Source organism: Astatotilapia calliptera, chromosome 3 (genome assembly GCF_900246225.1).
Source record: "Astatotilapia calliptera chromosome 3, fAstCal1.2, whole genome shotgun sequence".
In the NCBI taxonomy this organism is placed as follows: Eukaryota; Metazoa; Chordata; class Actinopteri; order Cichliformes; family Cichlidae; genus Astatotilapia; species Astatotilapia calliptera.
The window spans coordinates 46,170,054-46,186,942 of NC_039304.1; the positions used below are offsets into that span (position 1 = coordinate 46,170,054).

The 16,889-nt window shown below is 41.4% G+C and overlaps 1 protein-coding gene across 1 annotated transcript in view; it reads right to left on the reverse strand.

The window, feature by feature from the left end:
* LOC113010425 (tyrosine-protein kinase-like otk) overlaps window positions 1-16,889 on the reverse strand; it is a 54,622-nt gene that overhangs the window by 3,121 nt on the left and 34,612 nt on the right. The window contains 3 exon segments of the mRNA XM_026149454.1: window positions 4,263-4,599; window positions 10,708-11,030; window positions 15,421-15,759. Of these exon segments, the coding sequence (XP_026005239.1) occupies window positions 4,263-4,599; window positions 10,708-11,030; window positions 15,421-15,759 (999 nt within the window).

Consider the following 16,889-nt stretch of genomic DNA (forward strand, 5'->3'; position numbering starts at 1 on the left):
CTGTACTTCCTCCTTGTATTGAGAGTATAAAGCACACATAGCAACGGGACGTTTTTAACCCAAACCTGTAACGCGCCCGTGTTTGGGATCACGTTCACACCATAAACGAACCGCACTGAGACCTCCTCCTCCTCCTGAGGGTCTCGGTGGGGTTGTTGCTGCACCTGAGTGTGATTACTGTGTTCACACCTGCACGAACCAAACAGGAAAAGAAGACTTTGATTTCAGTAAAGAGTAAAAACACACCTTGCCTTAGTGCCGTTAGCAGTCAGGGTAAAGTTATTGGGAACGGAGGGGACAGGGGCTTTTCGTTTACCTGACCGCACCCCGTAGCTCAGGTGTCCTGAGAAAGCTTACACAACCTGCGTATACTTTTTTTTTTTTTAATTTATTAGATTTAATCCATCCTTCTGATAATTAACAAGCATTTTTCGGTCACTACATGGACATAAGGCACAGTCTAGGGGAGATTCAACACTTTTACATTAAGAGGCAGCGTAATGTTTCAGAGCCTTGTTCGTGAAGTTGAAACAAAGTAGTACCTGAAGGAGAGCTCACCTGACGAGGCCAAATCCACGACACAGACAAACAGCAGAGTTAAGCAGAGACACGCTGATGTTAACATTGTAGTTTTATTCGGTACCTCCAAAACATACCGGGGAAACACGACCTGTTTGATCCTCTGCAGCGCAAGTAGCTACAAACGGCGAAAAACTGACACTCATCAATCTACTTTCTGTTTAACGCCGCAATCCATGACGTCACTGCGCGTCACTCGTTGGCGCGTTTCGGAGAAAAATGTTCTGGTTCTTGTCACAGGTCTGTGCTGTGAGGCAGCATTTTGATTTATTCATATAACTTCAGGGTGAGGTGTTCATATATAGAGACAGGGAACCACAAGTGAGCCGAATGAGTGGGGTTGCTCTTTGATTCAAGTGGGTGCAGCAAATACACAGAATGAAAGATTTTCACATTTCAAACTGCGCTGCAAGGCCTGACATTTGGAAATGTCTGAAAGAAAAGTTAATTGTTATTCCAGATTCAAACAAACAGCAGCTGAACTATTTTTAATCACATGAGCTTAAAAACGTAATCAAATACTTTTGTTAAAAAGCTACAAAAACAACAAATTTAGTTTTATTCTTTTAAAGCTGAATCATGTGTATGAACCTGTGTCTGGCTACATAAACTCAGAAGAAGTTATTCCTCAAACATGGCCGCCATCACTGCACTCATGTAACTGAAAACTACAAACCTGCTGCTGATGATGGTCCGAGGCTCGTGGCTCCACAGGCCACTGATTAGTCAGACGTTCAGGTTCAAGCTCAGCTGAACGTAACATTAAGGTGTCAGTGAGTAGAAATGCTACAAAAGCAGAGTAAACGTTCACAATCTGACAGATGGAAATGTTGGTGCCACATAAATGTGATAAAAAAGTCAAAACAAAAAGAAACACTGGAGTGAGTTCACTGAATGTATTTATTAATCATATTTAATTAACCCTTTAAGACCGACCATTTAAAAATAGTTATGCAGAACGGAGCGTGCGCGCTCCGACCGGCTTTAAAGCGGTAAACAGCTTTAGATTCACGGCCTGTTTATGGAGGATTCAGACATTTCACTTCCTCTTTTTTTTTAGCAGCTTTCTGATGAAACAGCTGCAACTTTCTTCCCCCAGACACAGAAAAATGGAGTTCCTGTAGTTTCTGCTTAAACCACAAACAGCTCAGAGAGTAACGGTCACCATGTGCAGCACAAAACTGTAAAGACAGCTACACATTTCATGTTTCAAACTCACACATATGTATGACACCAAGTGCAATTTTCCCAATGTAACAAAGTATTTGTATAGTACTTATTCTATCGTCTAGTATTCTTTCTATTTTGCATAGTATGTTATTCTGTTTATCTGAATCTATTTTATAGTTTTTTTTTCTATTGGTTTTACTGTTCTTGTACTTGAATTCAGCCTGATTTGTTTTTCATGTCTTCTCCTCCATCATCAGTTATCAGGAGAGCAGACAGTCAAAGTACAAGAATTCAAACAAACACAGAGATTCTACTTACAGAGCAGACACAGCACAGATGTTTCCTTCATCGTCCTTCTCACTCATTTGAGCTTTTTTTCATTTCTGTCACTGACACCAGGTAAAGCTCGCCCTCTTCCTCTGAGCACGCTTTCTTCCTCCATTCGTACAAACAGTGGTGGATCGCTAAATTCATTAAGATTCATGTGATGAAGCTATTCTAATATATACCTATGAGCACACCGACACTATTTTCTCCCTATTTTGCCTCCAATCGGTTGCACATTCTTTAAAAAGTGATCTTGAGCAACAGTTCTCCAGGATGAAGGTTTGTCTTTGGACATTGGCTCCTTCCCACACATTTTTAACAGTCCTTGCACCTGATCCATGAATCATTCAGGTATAAAAATTCAAATTGATGAACCTGTTTTGTTTCTAAACAATTTTTCAAATAAGCAAAGAACCGTTAAACTGTAACTTCAGAGACTTTATTACAAGCAACCTGTCCCAACAACACATTTGCTTCCATTTCTTTAGTTAGATTTAGGGAACCTGCCAAAGATAAGACAGTTTGACAGACAGAATAATAGAATTGCACCGACAATCTGATTCTTTAACAGATATCTTAAAACTTGGAGTATCTCAGTACAGTGTGCAGTGGGTCCTTAAAAATCTGATTAAACTGGACAAGTGAAAGAGGAACGAACAAGTATCAGGCCTACAAAAACAACTATCTGCAGCAGATGAACAGTCTGTGAAAGTCATGTCCTGAAGAAACAGGACCTGAGAGATGCATCTGAGCCTTCAGTTGATTCATCTGCTGTTCACTGAAGTCTCATCAGTGAACAGTTTCATGTTGTGGAGCTTCATTTCAGTCGCTGTTGATGATCTAGTTAAAACTGATGAGTCCCCCATGCAGTACCTCCTGTAAACACACTGTTGAAGCATATTTGGATGGAGCAGCACACAGTTGACGATCAGCCATGAACAGCTGTTACACATTAGTAAGAAGCTACTTCTATTTAAAGAGATGGGAAAGCATTGGATCAGCTCCTCATCGCCCCCTGCTGGTTACTTTATGAGTTGAGCTGTTTCATATAACGTGATGTAAAGAAGTGGGACTCTCCAGTGAAGCACGATGAGAGTCGTTATCCACACATGGAGAAAACGTGGAACAGTGGTGAAGCTTCGTGGTTAGGAAAGTGTAGTGAAATAAGCCGTCGATGCTTGAGTGACTGAACTCGGTTCTTCAAAGATCAGCGTGACAGCTGCCAACAAACTGGCACAACCAGTTACTCAGTTCAGGAGGTGTTCACTGTTTCCCAGCACTACATTTATATACAATAAACATTAGAAAAGAAACAAGTACAATAATAATAATAATAAAAGAACAAAAACATGTCAGTGCTTGTTCTGAGACGTGAGGAATTGCCCTTTTTCCTCCTATGCATATGTGGCTATGTGTTCTTCTGGTGACAGTTTTTGACTTAAACAAAATTTGATCAATTTAAAGAGATAAACTCAGGCAGCAACTGTGAACTTTCAGTATCACAGACATTAATAACACCTCCCAACACTTCGAGTGGCCACGTCGTAGGTTCTATATACAAGTTTACAGCAGACGTATGAATTAAGCAGTAGCTTAACTAGTAGGTTAAATCTCGATCAAATGACATAGTAAGTATGAGGTCTTTTTTTTAATAAGGCAGTGCCTCTCAGCTCTCCTCCTCAGAATTTTTGTCTACTGGCTTTAATATGTTTAATAAATCCATTGATTTTTTTTACCTTCTTAATATGAATTTTTTTAAAGGGTTTTTAAACCATTGTTGTTATTGAAAAATATTTAATGTGTTTAATGTGTTTCTGTAGGCGTTTTCAACAAACATCAGTTTTTAAACTGTGTTTTCATTTTAGGGTTTTTTAAACCTTGTGATGGTCGTCAGGAGACTTATAGCTCCTGACTCCGAATCTCAGCATCATTATTGCAGTAAATGCAAAGAAAGATCCCAAAACAACACAAAAGAAAACCTGAAACAATCCCACCAATAAATGACAGACCGATTTTAAGTCCAACAGGGATATCCTTTATCCCTCCATCCTCCGTGTCTCCCTGGTGACCTGCAGGAGAGAAACAGGAGGGTGTCAGCATTCATGATGAGTGAAGAATAGAAGAGAATCTAATCCAACGTCAGGAAGCAGCTTCACCTCTGATCACACATAGTGAACTCTGCTCACCTGGAGGCAGAACACTCATGTTGACGGTTCCCACGATCTCCAATGATGCTGATTCTCCCACAATGACACGACACTCATATGTTCCAGCATCATTAATCGTCACATCCTTCAGAATCAAAGACACGTCTCCATCCTTCATCTGTCTGTCCTGCAGATCCACCCGGTTCTTAAAAGATGGATGCTGGCTTGTTTGATCAAACAGCTCATCTCGGTACAAAAGCACATATTTATCTCCCAGGTCAGCTCTGCTCCACTTCACAGCTCTGATGGGTTTGCCTTGTGGAGCTCGACATGTCAGAGTGACGTTCTGTCCAGACTCAGCTGTGATGATTTTCTGCTCTGAAAGAGGAAACAACACAGAGCAGAGAGGTTAAAGGTCAAAGTACAACTGTTCACTTCTACAGGAGCCAATCAGAGTGAGGATCAGAGACCAGTGAGATCTGCTGTCACAGAGGACAGAAAAAAAAACCTTCTTGGACTTTATTTTGGGACAAAGTCACCAAACCTCTGAGTTTATCAGGTTTGACTCCTGTTTGTATGTAATCAGTGTTTATGTCCTTGTATCTTATGAAAGCACTGAGCGAGTTGTGGATCTCCCTGCTGAATAACACAGCAAGCATATAGATAGTGAAGGTGTGGAGAAGGGAGAAATACAGAGCAAGACTAAGGTCAGATATTATATATTATATATCCTGCAGATACTCCAAAGACAGCGAGAGCAGTGGTTCAGGTCAGACACACAGAGAGCAACGAGGAGACGGATTTAAGAGTGAGCGTGTCGGGAAAGAAGAAACAAGGAAAAACTGGAAAAACAAGCTGTGCTGAATTTCAAAGACATTAGAAAGCTGAGTGCAGAATTTATAAAATGAGGTTCTGCTAAAATGATTATTTTCAGCCTTTTCCACTGTGGAGGACAAACACACAGGCCTGTGTTCTCACAGGTTACACTAAATGTTTAAAAAAAAAAAACACTTTTATGAAAATACTGAATAAAACGTTTAACTAAAAATAAAATTTATAGTTCAGTGTTGAATATTAAATAAAATATAGTATATAAAAGTGCATTTGAATGGAGTCACGGCTCAGTGTCTGACAGTCTAACTGTGTCTCACAGGCCTGAATGTCAGCTTGAAGCCATTATTGTCGTTATAATGTGGATGTTTCCATCAGATCATAAACAATATTTACTTCAGCAGGATTTTTATATTTGAAATTTTATCATTTGTCCAAAAAAAAAAAAAAAAAAAAAAAAAAAGGGAAGCCAAAAATTTCCAAAAGCTTATTTTACTTTCAGTTTGTTGATCCTGTTTGGACACACACATCTGTACTTGGTGAGTTTGTCTACCTGAGTGAGGTGACCTTTAAGTCTCTCCAGCCATGATCAGAACTGTCTGAATTCTCTAAATAGTAAAAAAGGAGCTTCGAGGTTTATTATGTCCTTTAGCAGAGAAGACAACGTTTTAATTGTGTGTTATTATTTTAATTGAAGTGTTTCTTTTATTTATTTATATTTTATTCTGACGTATTTGATCCTGTGTTCAGCACTTCTCTCAGAGGTTAAAGTCCCTCATAAATAAAGTTCATGATGATTGAACATCACATTCCTCCTGTTTGTTGCTGTGCTGCAGTTTTTACGATGGTGTCATTTCATAGCTGTAAAATCACGACCTTTACTTTAATGTCCCGTCAGTGTGTGGGAGCTGAATCTTCAGCCTGCTCCTTAAAATCGCAACCTTATAATGAAGGGAAACTTTCACGGTTTCTGCTCCAGCGGGATCAGGTGGGACACGGTGGGCGGAGTCTACAGTCAGCATGTCAGCTGTTGAGTTTGTAAACTGGTTTGATTCGTTTACATACAGAGAAAAGGCGTCGCTACAAACCACGTGGGAACGCTCAGCCCGCTCATTGGTCAGACTCACAGACGGTGAGCACACTACAGGTGTAGTGTGCTGTGTGAGGAAACAGAGTGGTTTCAGGGCTGGTTGCTGACCCACACAGACCTTTGCACATCTGTACTTCCTCCCTGTATTGAGAATATAAAGCACACGTGGCCACGGGACGTTTTTAACCCAAACCTGTAACGCGCCGCTGGCAGCTGGTTGGGATCACGTTCACACCATAACGAGACCCTCTGAAGGAGTCGGTCTCGGTGTCGTTGTCCACACATGAGTGTGATTACTGTGTTCACACCTGCACAAACCAACCGAAGCAAACAGGAAAACAAGCCTGAACACCCCAAGCCACACCCACATGATTTACAAATCTGTCAGTTTCTCTGATCGTGCGATCGTGGCTCAAGAGTTGGGAGTTTGCCTTGTAATCGGAAGGTTGCCGGTTCGAGCCCCGGCTTAGACAGTCTCGGTCGTTGTGTCCTTGGGCAAGACACTTCACCCGTTGCCTACTGGTGGAGGTCAGAGGGCCCGGTGGCGCCAGTGTCCGGCAGCCTCGCCTCTGTCAGTGCGCCCCAGGGTGGCTGTGGCTACAATGTAGCTGCCATCACCAGTGTGTGAATGGGTGGATGACTGAATGTGTAAAGCGCTTTGGGGTCCTTAGGGACTAGAAAAGCGTTATACAAATACAGGCCATTTACCATCTCCTCATAAAGTCTCCTGCACATCCCAAAAGTTGATTCGGTTCACGTGGATGTAGCGTTTTCAGTGGGAGAAACGTTTGGTCACTCATCCAGGTGACTCCTTCAGTCTCAGCTCACTGCAGGTTTCAATCTTATAAACAGTACGTTTGCATAATGACTGAAACCAGCCCAGTGAAGGAACAATGACTGGCACAATGGCTGTGAGGTCAGTTCCTTAATCATTACTGTGCAAGTTCTCCTGCACACCTTTCCTTTAGCTTGTGACGTCATTTATGGTGGTCTGGATAAAGTGACAGGAAAGGAGGGCAGAGGGGCTTCTTGTTTACCAGACCGAACCCCTGCCTCGTAGCTCAGGTGTCCTGAAGCAGCTTACACAAGCTGCGTACACTCTTTTTAAAATAAATATATCCTTCTAAAAACAAAACAGTATATTTCGGTCTAACCGTTTTTGTCCACTACCAGGACATAATGCACAGGCGGGGTCTCGGGGGGGATTTGACAGTTTGACAGTAAAGGAGAGCGGTGTTCATGAAGAAAAAGGAAGCAGTACCTGAAGGAGCGCTCACCTGAGGAAGCCAAATCCACGACACAGACGAACAGCAGAGCCACGCAGAGACACGCTGATGTTAACAGAGTCATTCTAGTTTAACTCGGTATACGTCTAAAATATACCGGAAAAACACGACCCGTGGATCCTTTATGGTGCAGGTATAAACAGAACTAATTAACATGCACCCACTAATCAGTGTGCTTTTGAGGCGTTTACGCCGCATCACAGTGACGTCACTGCCGAGGCGCGAGACACTGTTTTCAGTGTGAATTAGATTCTTGAGCAGTACTTTTAAAACGGCAGCTTAGAAACCCACTGAATGAAGCACAAACTGAGTGTCTTTACAACAGGAGTGTTCATGTGTTCATTCGGCAATTTAGAAAAAATATCAAATATCGTCGTCCTACATTCAAGTCTGAGTCTTTAAATCTGCTGGAAACACAACACAAAGAAAACCTGCTCAGCCTGCTGAGACCACGCCCTCGTTTTAGGTTTGACAGCATTTCTACTCGATGATGACTTCAGCGTGAACTGAGGCTGCAGTGTGGGGAAGGCCTCAGAGAGTGGCTGCTCCCGGCCGGGCAGATCCTCGTGTACGTATGAGAAGTGAATGAATTAAGGGAGGGACACGAAGACAAGAAGAACAGCGTGTAGTGGCGGGGGCCGTATATAGAGAGGGAACCAGAAGTGAGCTGAATAATGGACACCCCATGCAAGCAGGCAGATACAGAGGCAGACTAGCATCTATACCATTTAGTTTGTTTCTTTTACAAAAAACCCAAAGTAACAGCTCAGCGTTGAATAAAACATAAATTATATAAAAATGTATCTGAATGCACCAAAGAATCATAGCTCGGTGTCAGAGTCAGACTGAGGCCCACAGGTATGAATGTGCCTGTGGGACTTGAAGCCATTACTGTTGTTATAATGTTGATGTTTTCATCAGATCATAAACATTTATTTTAAAGGCTTCATCAGCATTTTTATGTTTAAAAATAAAGGGTTAATCCAGCTGGTATGTAGGTGAAAACGAACTTCTCAAGGTACTGTAATGAGCTCCTTCCTCTTTTTAATGACGGTTAAAGATCATTACGAGGACGTGTAAGAGTCTGATGACGCGGCCATCGTGAAAAGAAGAATAAAGGAGCAGATGTGAGCAGCTGGACTATTTTAAATCACATGATCTTAATAATATAATGCAAGACTTTTATTAAAGCCCTACAAAAATTACAAAACTATGATTTTCCAAACACTTATGAACGGTTCGAGGCTCGTGTCTCCACAGGTCACAGATTGGTCAGACGTTCAGGTTCAGTTACAATCAGACAGACAGAATTTAAATAGTTGGTGTCACATAAATATGATTAAAGTAAATTAAAGAGAAAACACTGGAGTGAGTTCACTCAATATATTTATTAATCGTATTTTAAAACAGATCACATTTAATTAGACAGCTTTAGATTCATGGCCTGTTTATGGACGACTCGGACGTTTAACTTCCTCTTTTTAAGATAAGCAACTTTTTTTCCTTTTCCCCAGGAAAAAGAAAAAAAGCTTCTTGAGTTATGACACATGTAATTAATTAATTATTGACACATTTAATTAATTATTTAATGGTGTATTTAATTAATTCATTATGGCAGTCCTGGCGTTCCATACTCTTATACCTATTTTTAACACATTCCTAGTACCCGACCCATAAATTATTAAGGCATAAAAAGGAATTTACTCATAGGATGACCTCGTGTAAACACACTGTCAATGCTGTAAAAGCATATTTTGACAGCAAAACACTTATTTGACTATCAGTCATGGACAGTTGTTACACATTAGTGAGAAGTTACTTTGTATTTGAAGAGATGGGAAAGCATTGCATGGATGAGCTTGCATCAGCTCGACCTTTTAAAACCAGGAGGTCAGCTCCTCATCGCCCTCTGCTGGTGACTTTATGAGATGAGCTGTTTCATATTAAGTATCAGCCTCCCCACTGATTTCTTACTTACTTCCATATTTGTCACACTTTATTTTCTCATAACATCAAACATTAATTTTGGATATTATATTTTGGCATTTTGTCTTTAACAGTTAAAATAGACATGAAGCTGACAGACTTGCTGAATCAAGAGTCACTGAAGTAGAACGTGTCCCACAAAGTGAAGCAGGACAAAAATGTCTAAATGCAACACATGAAGCCACGATCTACAGAAGAGCTGAGAAACAAAGTCACTGACATCTATCAGACTGGGAAGTGAAGTATGATGAGAGTCGTTATCCACACATGGAGAACACGTGGCACAGTGGTCTTCATGGTGTTCATGGCCAGGAAAGTGTAGTGAAACAGGCCTCCGAAGATCAGCATTGATCAGTGCAGGTTATCAAAAAGACTGATTGTTGCTCGCACAACCAGTTATTCAGTTTAGGAGACACGTGCTGTTTCACAGCACTGTAGACCACACAGAAAGTGAACCCTGAATAACAGATCTCTTTATTTCAAATCACATCTTTGTTTAAAATAAAACAGTCAGATTATGGCTCAGACAGCAGCAGCTTCTCTCCTACAGTCCAACTTTATATAAAATCATTTTAACCAAGTTTATATACATCTGTCAAAATCTTTTATTTGAGTTTATTCAGTATTTAAACATATTTTGTATCATTTAACATCCCACATTTATAAAACTCACACAAAACTTTTTGGTTTCATCCTGTTGAAAACCTGCGTTGTGACTGAAGTTCTGCAGGATTAAAGTTCATCTCTTCATCAACACAGTTGGTCTGACTCAGTTTAACCTCCTGAGCTCTAGTTTAGGATTATTATTTGATCCTGATTATTGGATTTTTATTTGGTGAGTTTTATCTGGAGACCCCGAATCAATTTTCTGGAGATTAAACTCCAACGACAAACAGGAACAGCAATGACAACAAGAAAAGGGAAAAGAAGAAGAAGCACACCAGAACCTGATAGATGATTCATCTGTCCTTTAGATCCATCCTTTGTGTGACCTGCAGGAGAAAAAGTAGATCAGGTAAAGTCTAACAATCAGGAAGCAGCTTCACCTTCACTGAATATAAAATAAAATCTGAAACAATCCCACCAATAAATGACAGACTGATTTTAAGTCGACCAGCGATATCCTCCTTCCCTTCATCCTTTGTGTGTTCTGGCTGAACTGCAGGAGGGAAACAGGAGCGATGTCAGCATTCATGTAGGTAATGAGTGAAGAACAGCACAGAATCCAAAGACAGGGAGCATCTTCACCTCTGATCACACACACTGAACTCTGCTCACCTGGAGGATCAACTCTCAGATAGATGATGCTGATGAGCTTCATGCTGTCTCCCTCTCTCTTGACACGACACTTGTATGTTCCAGCATCATTAATCGTCACATCCTTCAGAATCAAAGACACGTCTCCATCCTTCATCTGTCTGTCCTGAAGATCCACCCGGTCCTTAAAAGATGGATGCTGCTCATCTGGAACAAACTGCCCACCCCGGTAAACAAGGACAGTTTCCGGCTCCAGGCCTTCTCTGCTCCACTCTACAACTATGATGTTTTTGTTTAGAGCTCCACATGTCAGAGTGACCTTCTTCTGTCCAGACTCAGCTGTGACGGTTTTCTGTTCTGAGAGTGAAACAACACGGTTTACCAGACTGCACCCCTGCCTCGTAGCTCAGGATTCCTCTTAATCTATCCTTATGAGAAACAACACTATCAGTTATACCATCATTATCCAGGGGAAGGACATAATGCACAGGCTGGTCTCAAGGAAATTCAGCAGTTTTACAGCAAATGAGAGCAATGTTTCAGGGCCTTGTTCATGAAGTCTAAAGACAAAGTGCAGAAACTGAAAATACTCCATCCAGATGAACAGAATCAACTTTTTTGGAAACAGAAAGTAAAGAACTCACCTGAAGACGCCAAATCAGCAAACAGCAGAGCCACACAGAGACATAATGATGTTAATGGAGTCATCGTAGGTTAATTCAGTACGTCCAAAATATACTGGGAATAAACAGGACCTGTGGATCATTTATGGTGCAGGTGTAAACAGAGGAAAACCGATGGAGGCACGCCCACTCATCGATGTAGTTTCGGTCTATTTAAGTCCACATTCCAGTCATGTCACTGCTGACATATATATATATATATACATATATATATATATATATATATACATATATATATATATATATATATATATATATATATATATATATATATATATATATATATATATATATATATATATATATAAAACACCCAGCACGCCCCTGCGGGCGGTTTATCCTTCAAGCTCGGGTCCTCTACCAGAGGCCTGGGAGCTTGAGGGTCCTGCGCAGTATCTTAGCTGTTTCCAGGACTGCGCTCTTCTGGACAGAGATCTCCGATGTTGTTCCTGGGATCTGCTGGAGCCACTCGCCTAGCTTGGGAGTCACCGCACCTAGTGCTCCGATTACCACGGGGACCACCGTTACCTTCACCCTCCACATCCTCTCGAGCTCTTCTCTGAGCCCTTGGTATTTCTCCAGCTTCTCGTGTTCCTTCTTCCTGATATTGCTGTCATTCGGAACCGCTACATCGATCACGACGGCCGTCTTCTTCTGTTTGTCTACCACCACTATGTCCGGTTGGTTAGCCACCACCATTTTGTCCGTCTGTATCTGGAAGTCCCACAGGATCTTAGCTCGGTCATTCTCCACCACCCTTGGGGGCATCTCCCATTTTGACCTCGGGACTTCCAGGTTATACTCGGCACAGATGTTCCTGTACACTATGCCGGCCACTTGGTTATGGCGTTCCATGTATGCCTTGCCTGCTAGCATCTTGCACCCTGCTGTTATGTGCTGGATTGTCTCTGGGGCATCTTTACACAGCCTGCACCTGGGGTCTTGCCTGGTGTGATAGACCCCAGCCTCTATGGATCTTGTACTCAGAGCTTGTTCTTGTGCTGCCATGATTAGTGCCTCTGTGCTGTCTTTCAGTCCAGCTTTGTCCAGCCACTGGTAGGATTTCTGGATATCAGCCACCTCCTCTATCTGCCGGTGGTACATACCGTGCAGGGGCCTGTCCTTCCATGCTGGTTCCTCGTCTCCCTCCTCTTTCTTGGGTTTCTGCTGCCTGAGGTATTCACTGAGCACTCGGTCAGTTGGGGCCATCTTCCCAATGTATTCTTGGATGTTCGTTGTCTCATCCTGGACTGTGGTGCTGACACTCACCAGTCCCCGGCCCCCTTCCTTCCGCTTAGCGTACAGCCTCAGGGTGCTGGATTTGGGGTGAAACCCTCCATGCATGGTAAGGAGCTTTCTTGTCTTTATGTCAGTGGCTTCTATCTCCTCCTTTGGCCAGCCTATTACCCCAGCAGGGTACCTGATCACGGGCAGGGCGTACGTGTTGATGGCCCGGATCTTGTTCTTACCATTCAGCTGACTCCTCAGGACTTGCCTGACCCTCTGCAGGTACTTGGTGGTTGCAGCCTTTCTAGTGGCCTCTTCATGGTTCCCATTCGCCTGCGGGATCCCCAGGTACTTGTAACTGTCCTCTATGTCTGCAATGTTGCCTTCTGGTAGTTCAATCCCCTCAGTTCTGACTACCTTCCCTCTCTTTGTTACCATCCGACTACACTTCTCCAGTCCGAACGACATTCCAATGTCATTGCTGTATAGCCTGGTAGTGTGGATCAGTGAATGGATGTCTCGTTCACTCTTGGCATACAGCTTGATGTCATCCATGTACAGGAGGTGGCTGACAACTGCTCCGTTCTGTAGTCGGTATCCGTAGCCAGTCTTGTTAATGATCTCACTGAGGGGGTTCAGGCCTATGCAGAACAGCATATATTTAGATATATATATATAATATATATATATCTAAATATATATATATTTAGATATATATATATTATATATATATATATCTAAATATATATATATTTAGATATATATATATATTTAGATATATATTTAGATATATATATATATATAATATATATCTAAATATATATATTATATATATATATATATCTAAATATATATATATAATATATATATTTAGATATATATTTAGATATATATATTATATATAATATATATCTAAATATATATATATAATATATATATTTAGATATATATTTCAGTATGTTTGGAGGAAGAGGTTACAACAGTGAGCTTCTACTGCTGTAAAACAGGGCGGAGGCTCTGTTGTGGGTTGGAGCTTCATTTCAGTCGGTGCTGTTGGTGATCTTGTTAAAACTGATGGAGTCATGAACACAGAAAAATAGCATCAGATTGATCCACCGTGCAGTACCTCCTGTAAACACACTGTTAGTGCTGTGAAAGCGAACAGCACACAGTTGACTATCAGTCACGGACAGATGTTACACAGTAGTGAGAAGTTATTTTCTATTTGAAGAGAAGGGAAAGCATTGGATGGACGGGCTCCCCGTCGCCCTCTGCTGGTTAATTTATGAGAGGAGCTGTTTCATATAAAGTGGCATGAAGAGGTATCAGCATCAAACCTTATTTTTGAACATTACTTCTTTGGCATTTTGCCTTGATTGGACGGCAACAGTGAACATAGACATGAAGCTGATAGATGTCAGGATGAAAAAACTCATTTTTTTTATTCAGATTTATGAAGAACTGCAAAAAAGTGATTTCTTACAATGACAGATAGATGCATTTCTATTCAGCATGTTGGTGCACAACAATCTGGCACAAGATGCACATGACTGCGGGAAACATAATAAAAGAAACAAGTACAATAATAATAATAATAATAATAATAATGATGATGATGATGATGATGATAAAGGAGCAAAAAACATCTCGGTGCTTGTGTTGGGACATTGTGAGGAATTCGAGTGTCTGTTTTCATCACTGGATGAGACTCTGCTGTTTGCTGAGGATGATGAAGAGTTTGTTCCTCAGCTCAGTGTGAAGTTTCCTCCACAGACAGTTTAACTCGAGGCTCAGCAGTGAAGTTACAGTCTGACATTTTAAGATAAAAAGCTTAAGAAGTGCCCAAAGCAACAAATCATCTACTGTGTGCAGCACATCTGTTATATTGATCTTAGCATTGTCAAATAAAATAAACAAATAAACACAAGAAGAAGCTTTATACTTTGTTTCAATGCTAAAAAAACCCCCCAAAAGTTAGATTAAAAATAAAAAATTTCCTATTTAAAATTTCTTTTTTCCATGTCAGCTTCACATTCGGAGGGATCCTGTAACGCTGTCACATACAAACATGAAAATGTAGCTGCATGTTGTGTCGACCACGATGACTGTGATTGGTCGGTTAGGTACCAGTATGTCCTCCTGTGCAGATGTGACTGTGTTCCTCTGGTGTCTGTTTTTGACTTAAAGAGAGAAACTCCAGCTGCAGCAACACAACATCACTGCTGCACCACCTCCCAAAAACCACATCGTTGGTTTTATATAAATTTAAAGCACAGGTGAAAATGAAGCAGGAGTTTGGTTAAAGTTTACTCATACATGAGGTCATAGTTTTATTGATACCTTCAATATATTTAATAAATCCTTTCATATTTCTGCTTTCATATTTTGAGAGTTAGAGGTCCTAAGAGTTGTTTAAACCTTCATTGTTTTTGAAACATTCCTGTTTTTTATGCTGACCTTCCTTCTGGTTGTTCCATCATCACAGTGTTACATAGTAACCATCATGAATTAGACCACCTAATCTGTTTCTTCATCTTTTTGAACCAACATCATTTTTAAATAGTGTTTTTAAACCATCAGGAGACTAGTATGACCCCCTGAAATATTTTCTTTTTTAATTTTCTGGAGATGAAAATCCAACGACAAACAGGAGCAGCAGTGACAACAAGAAAAAGGAAAAGAAGAAGAAACACACCAGAACCTGATAGATGATTCATCTGTGCTTTAGATCCATCCTTTGTGTGACCTGCAGGAGAAAAAGGAGACGTGTCCGCAATCAGGTAAAGTCCAACAACCAGGAAGCAGCTTCACCTCTGATCACACTGAACTCTGCTCACCTGGAGGAGCGACACTCATGTTGACGGTTCCCACGATCTCCCATGATGCTGATTCTCCCACAAGGACACCACACTTGTATGATCCACCATCAGCAGTCGTCACATTGTTCAGAATCAAAGACACGTCTCCATCCTTCATCTGTCTGTCCTGCAGATCCACCCGGTTCTTAAAAGATGGATGCTGGTTGTCTGGATCAAACAGCTCATCTCGGTACAAAAGCACATATTCATCTCCCAGGTCAGCTCTGCTCCACTTCACAGCTCTGATGGTTTTGTCTGATGGAGCTCCACATGTCAGAGTGACGTTCTGTCCAGACTCAGCTGTGATGGTTGTCTGCTCTGATAGAGGAAACCACACAGAGCAGAGAGGTTAAAGGTCAAAGTGCAATTGTTCACTTCTACAGCAGCCAATCAGAGAGAGGATATGAGACCAGTGAGCTCTGCTGACACTTCTTGGACTTTATTTTGGGACAAAGTCACTGTGGCGCGAGGGAGGCCGGCACACCTGAGCGGCATCAGCTCATCACGCCTCAGCGACTTAAAAGCAGAGTGAAGTGGGTCCTGAGGTGGTTGTTGTTCCGAGAACCGAAAATAAAAGTGTTGTAAGTGAGCTATGTGGTCGCTCCATCGTGCATCTGTTATAGTCACCAAAACTCTGAAGCAGTTTATCAGGTTTGACTCCTGTTTGTATATCTAAGAGGTTTTATGTCCTTGTGTCCTTTGAAATTAGAGTTATGGATCTCTGGTTTACAGCAGCCATACAGATACTGTAGAGTGTGGATAGGGAAGAACTACAGAGCAAGACTAAGATGCGACAGCATTTATTAATTATTGATATCCTGTTGGTATGTGGGAGCTGAATCTCCTGCAGATATTCCAAAGACAGTGAGAGCAGTGGTCAGACACACAGAGAGACGAGGAGCAGAGAGGAGGGGGATGAGAAAGAAAACTTAAAGTTCACTGTTGAACGTCACATAAAATAAAGCATATAAAAGTGGTGGGCGGAGTCTACAGTCAGTAACTGAACTGATGAGTTTGTATCCTTGTCCCCTCCCTCACCCCACGGTTTGTTTTGTTTGCATAGAGAGAAAAATCCAAGTGAACGCCAAGAAAACTCAGGCACCCTAACTCTGCCTGGAAGAACCGGTTATTGCAATATATAGCATTACAGACACTCTGTCAGCTCTTTCCTCATTGGCTGTTCTCATCAGTCTCTTAATCTTGCTGAGCCCTACTTTGGCTAATTTTTTTTCTAAATCTTCCTCTACTGATATCTCTGTGATTACATCCCACATTACTTTAAACTCCCCCAATATTTTTCTCTCTCACAGTCTTCTGTCATCCATCTCTAAATACTTTAGCTAATGTTACACCTCCAAACTTCTTTTCATGTCTCTCGACAAACAAAACCATCGGGCCATGCTCTGAGTTCCTACCATACATCCCTCCTCTCTTCCTCTTCTCCCTCT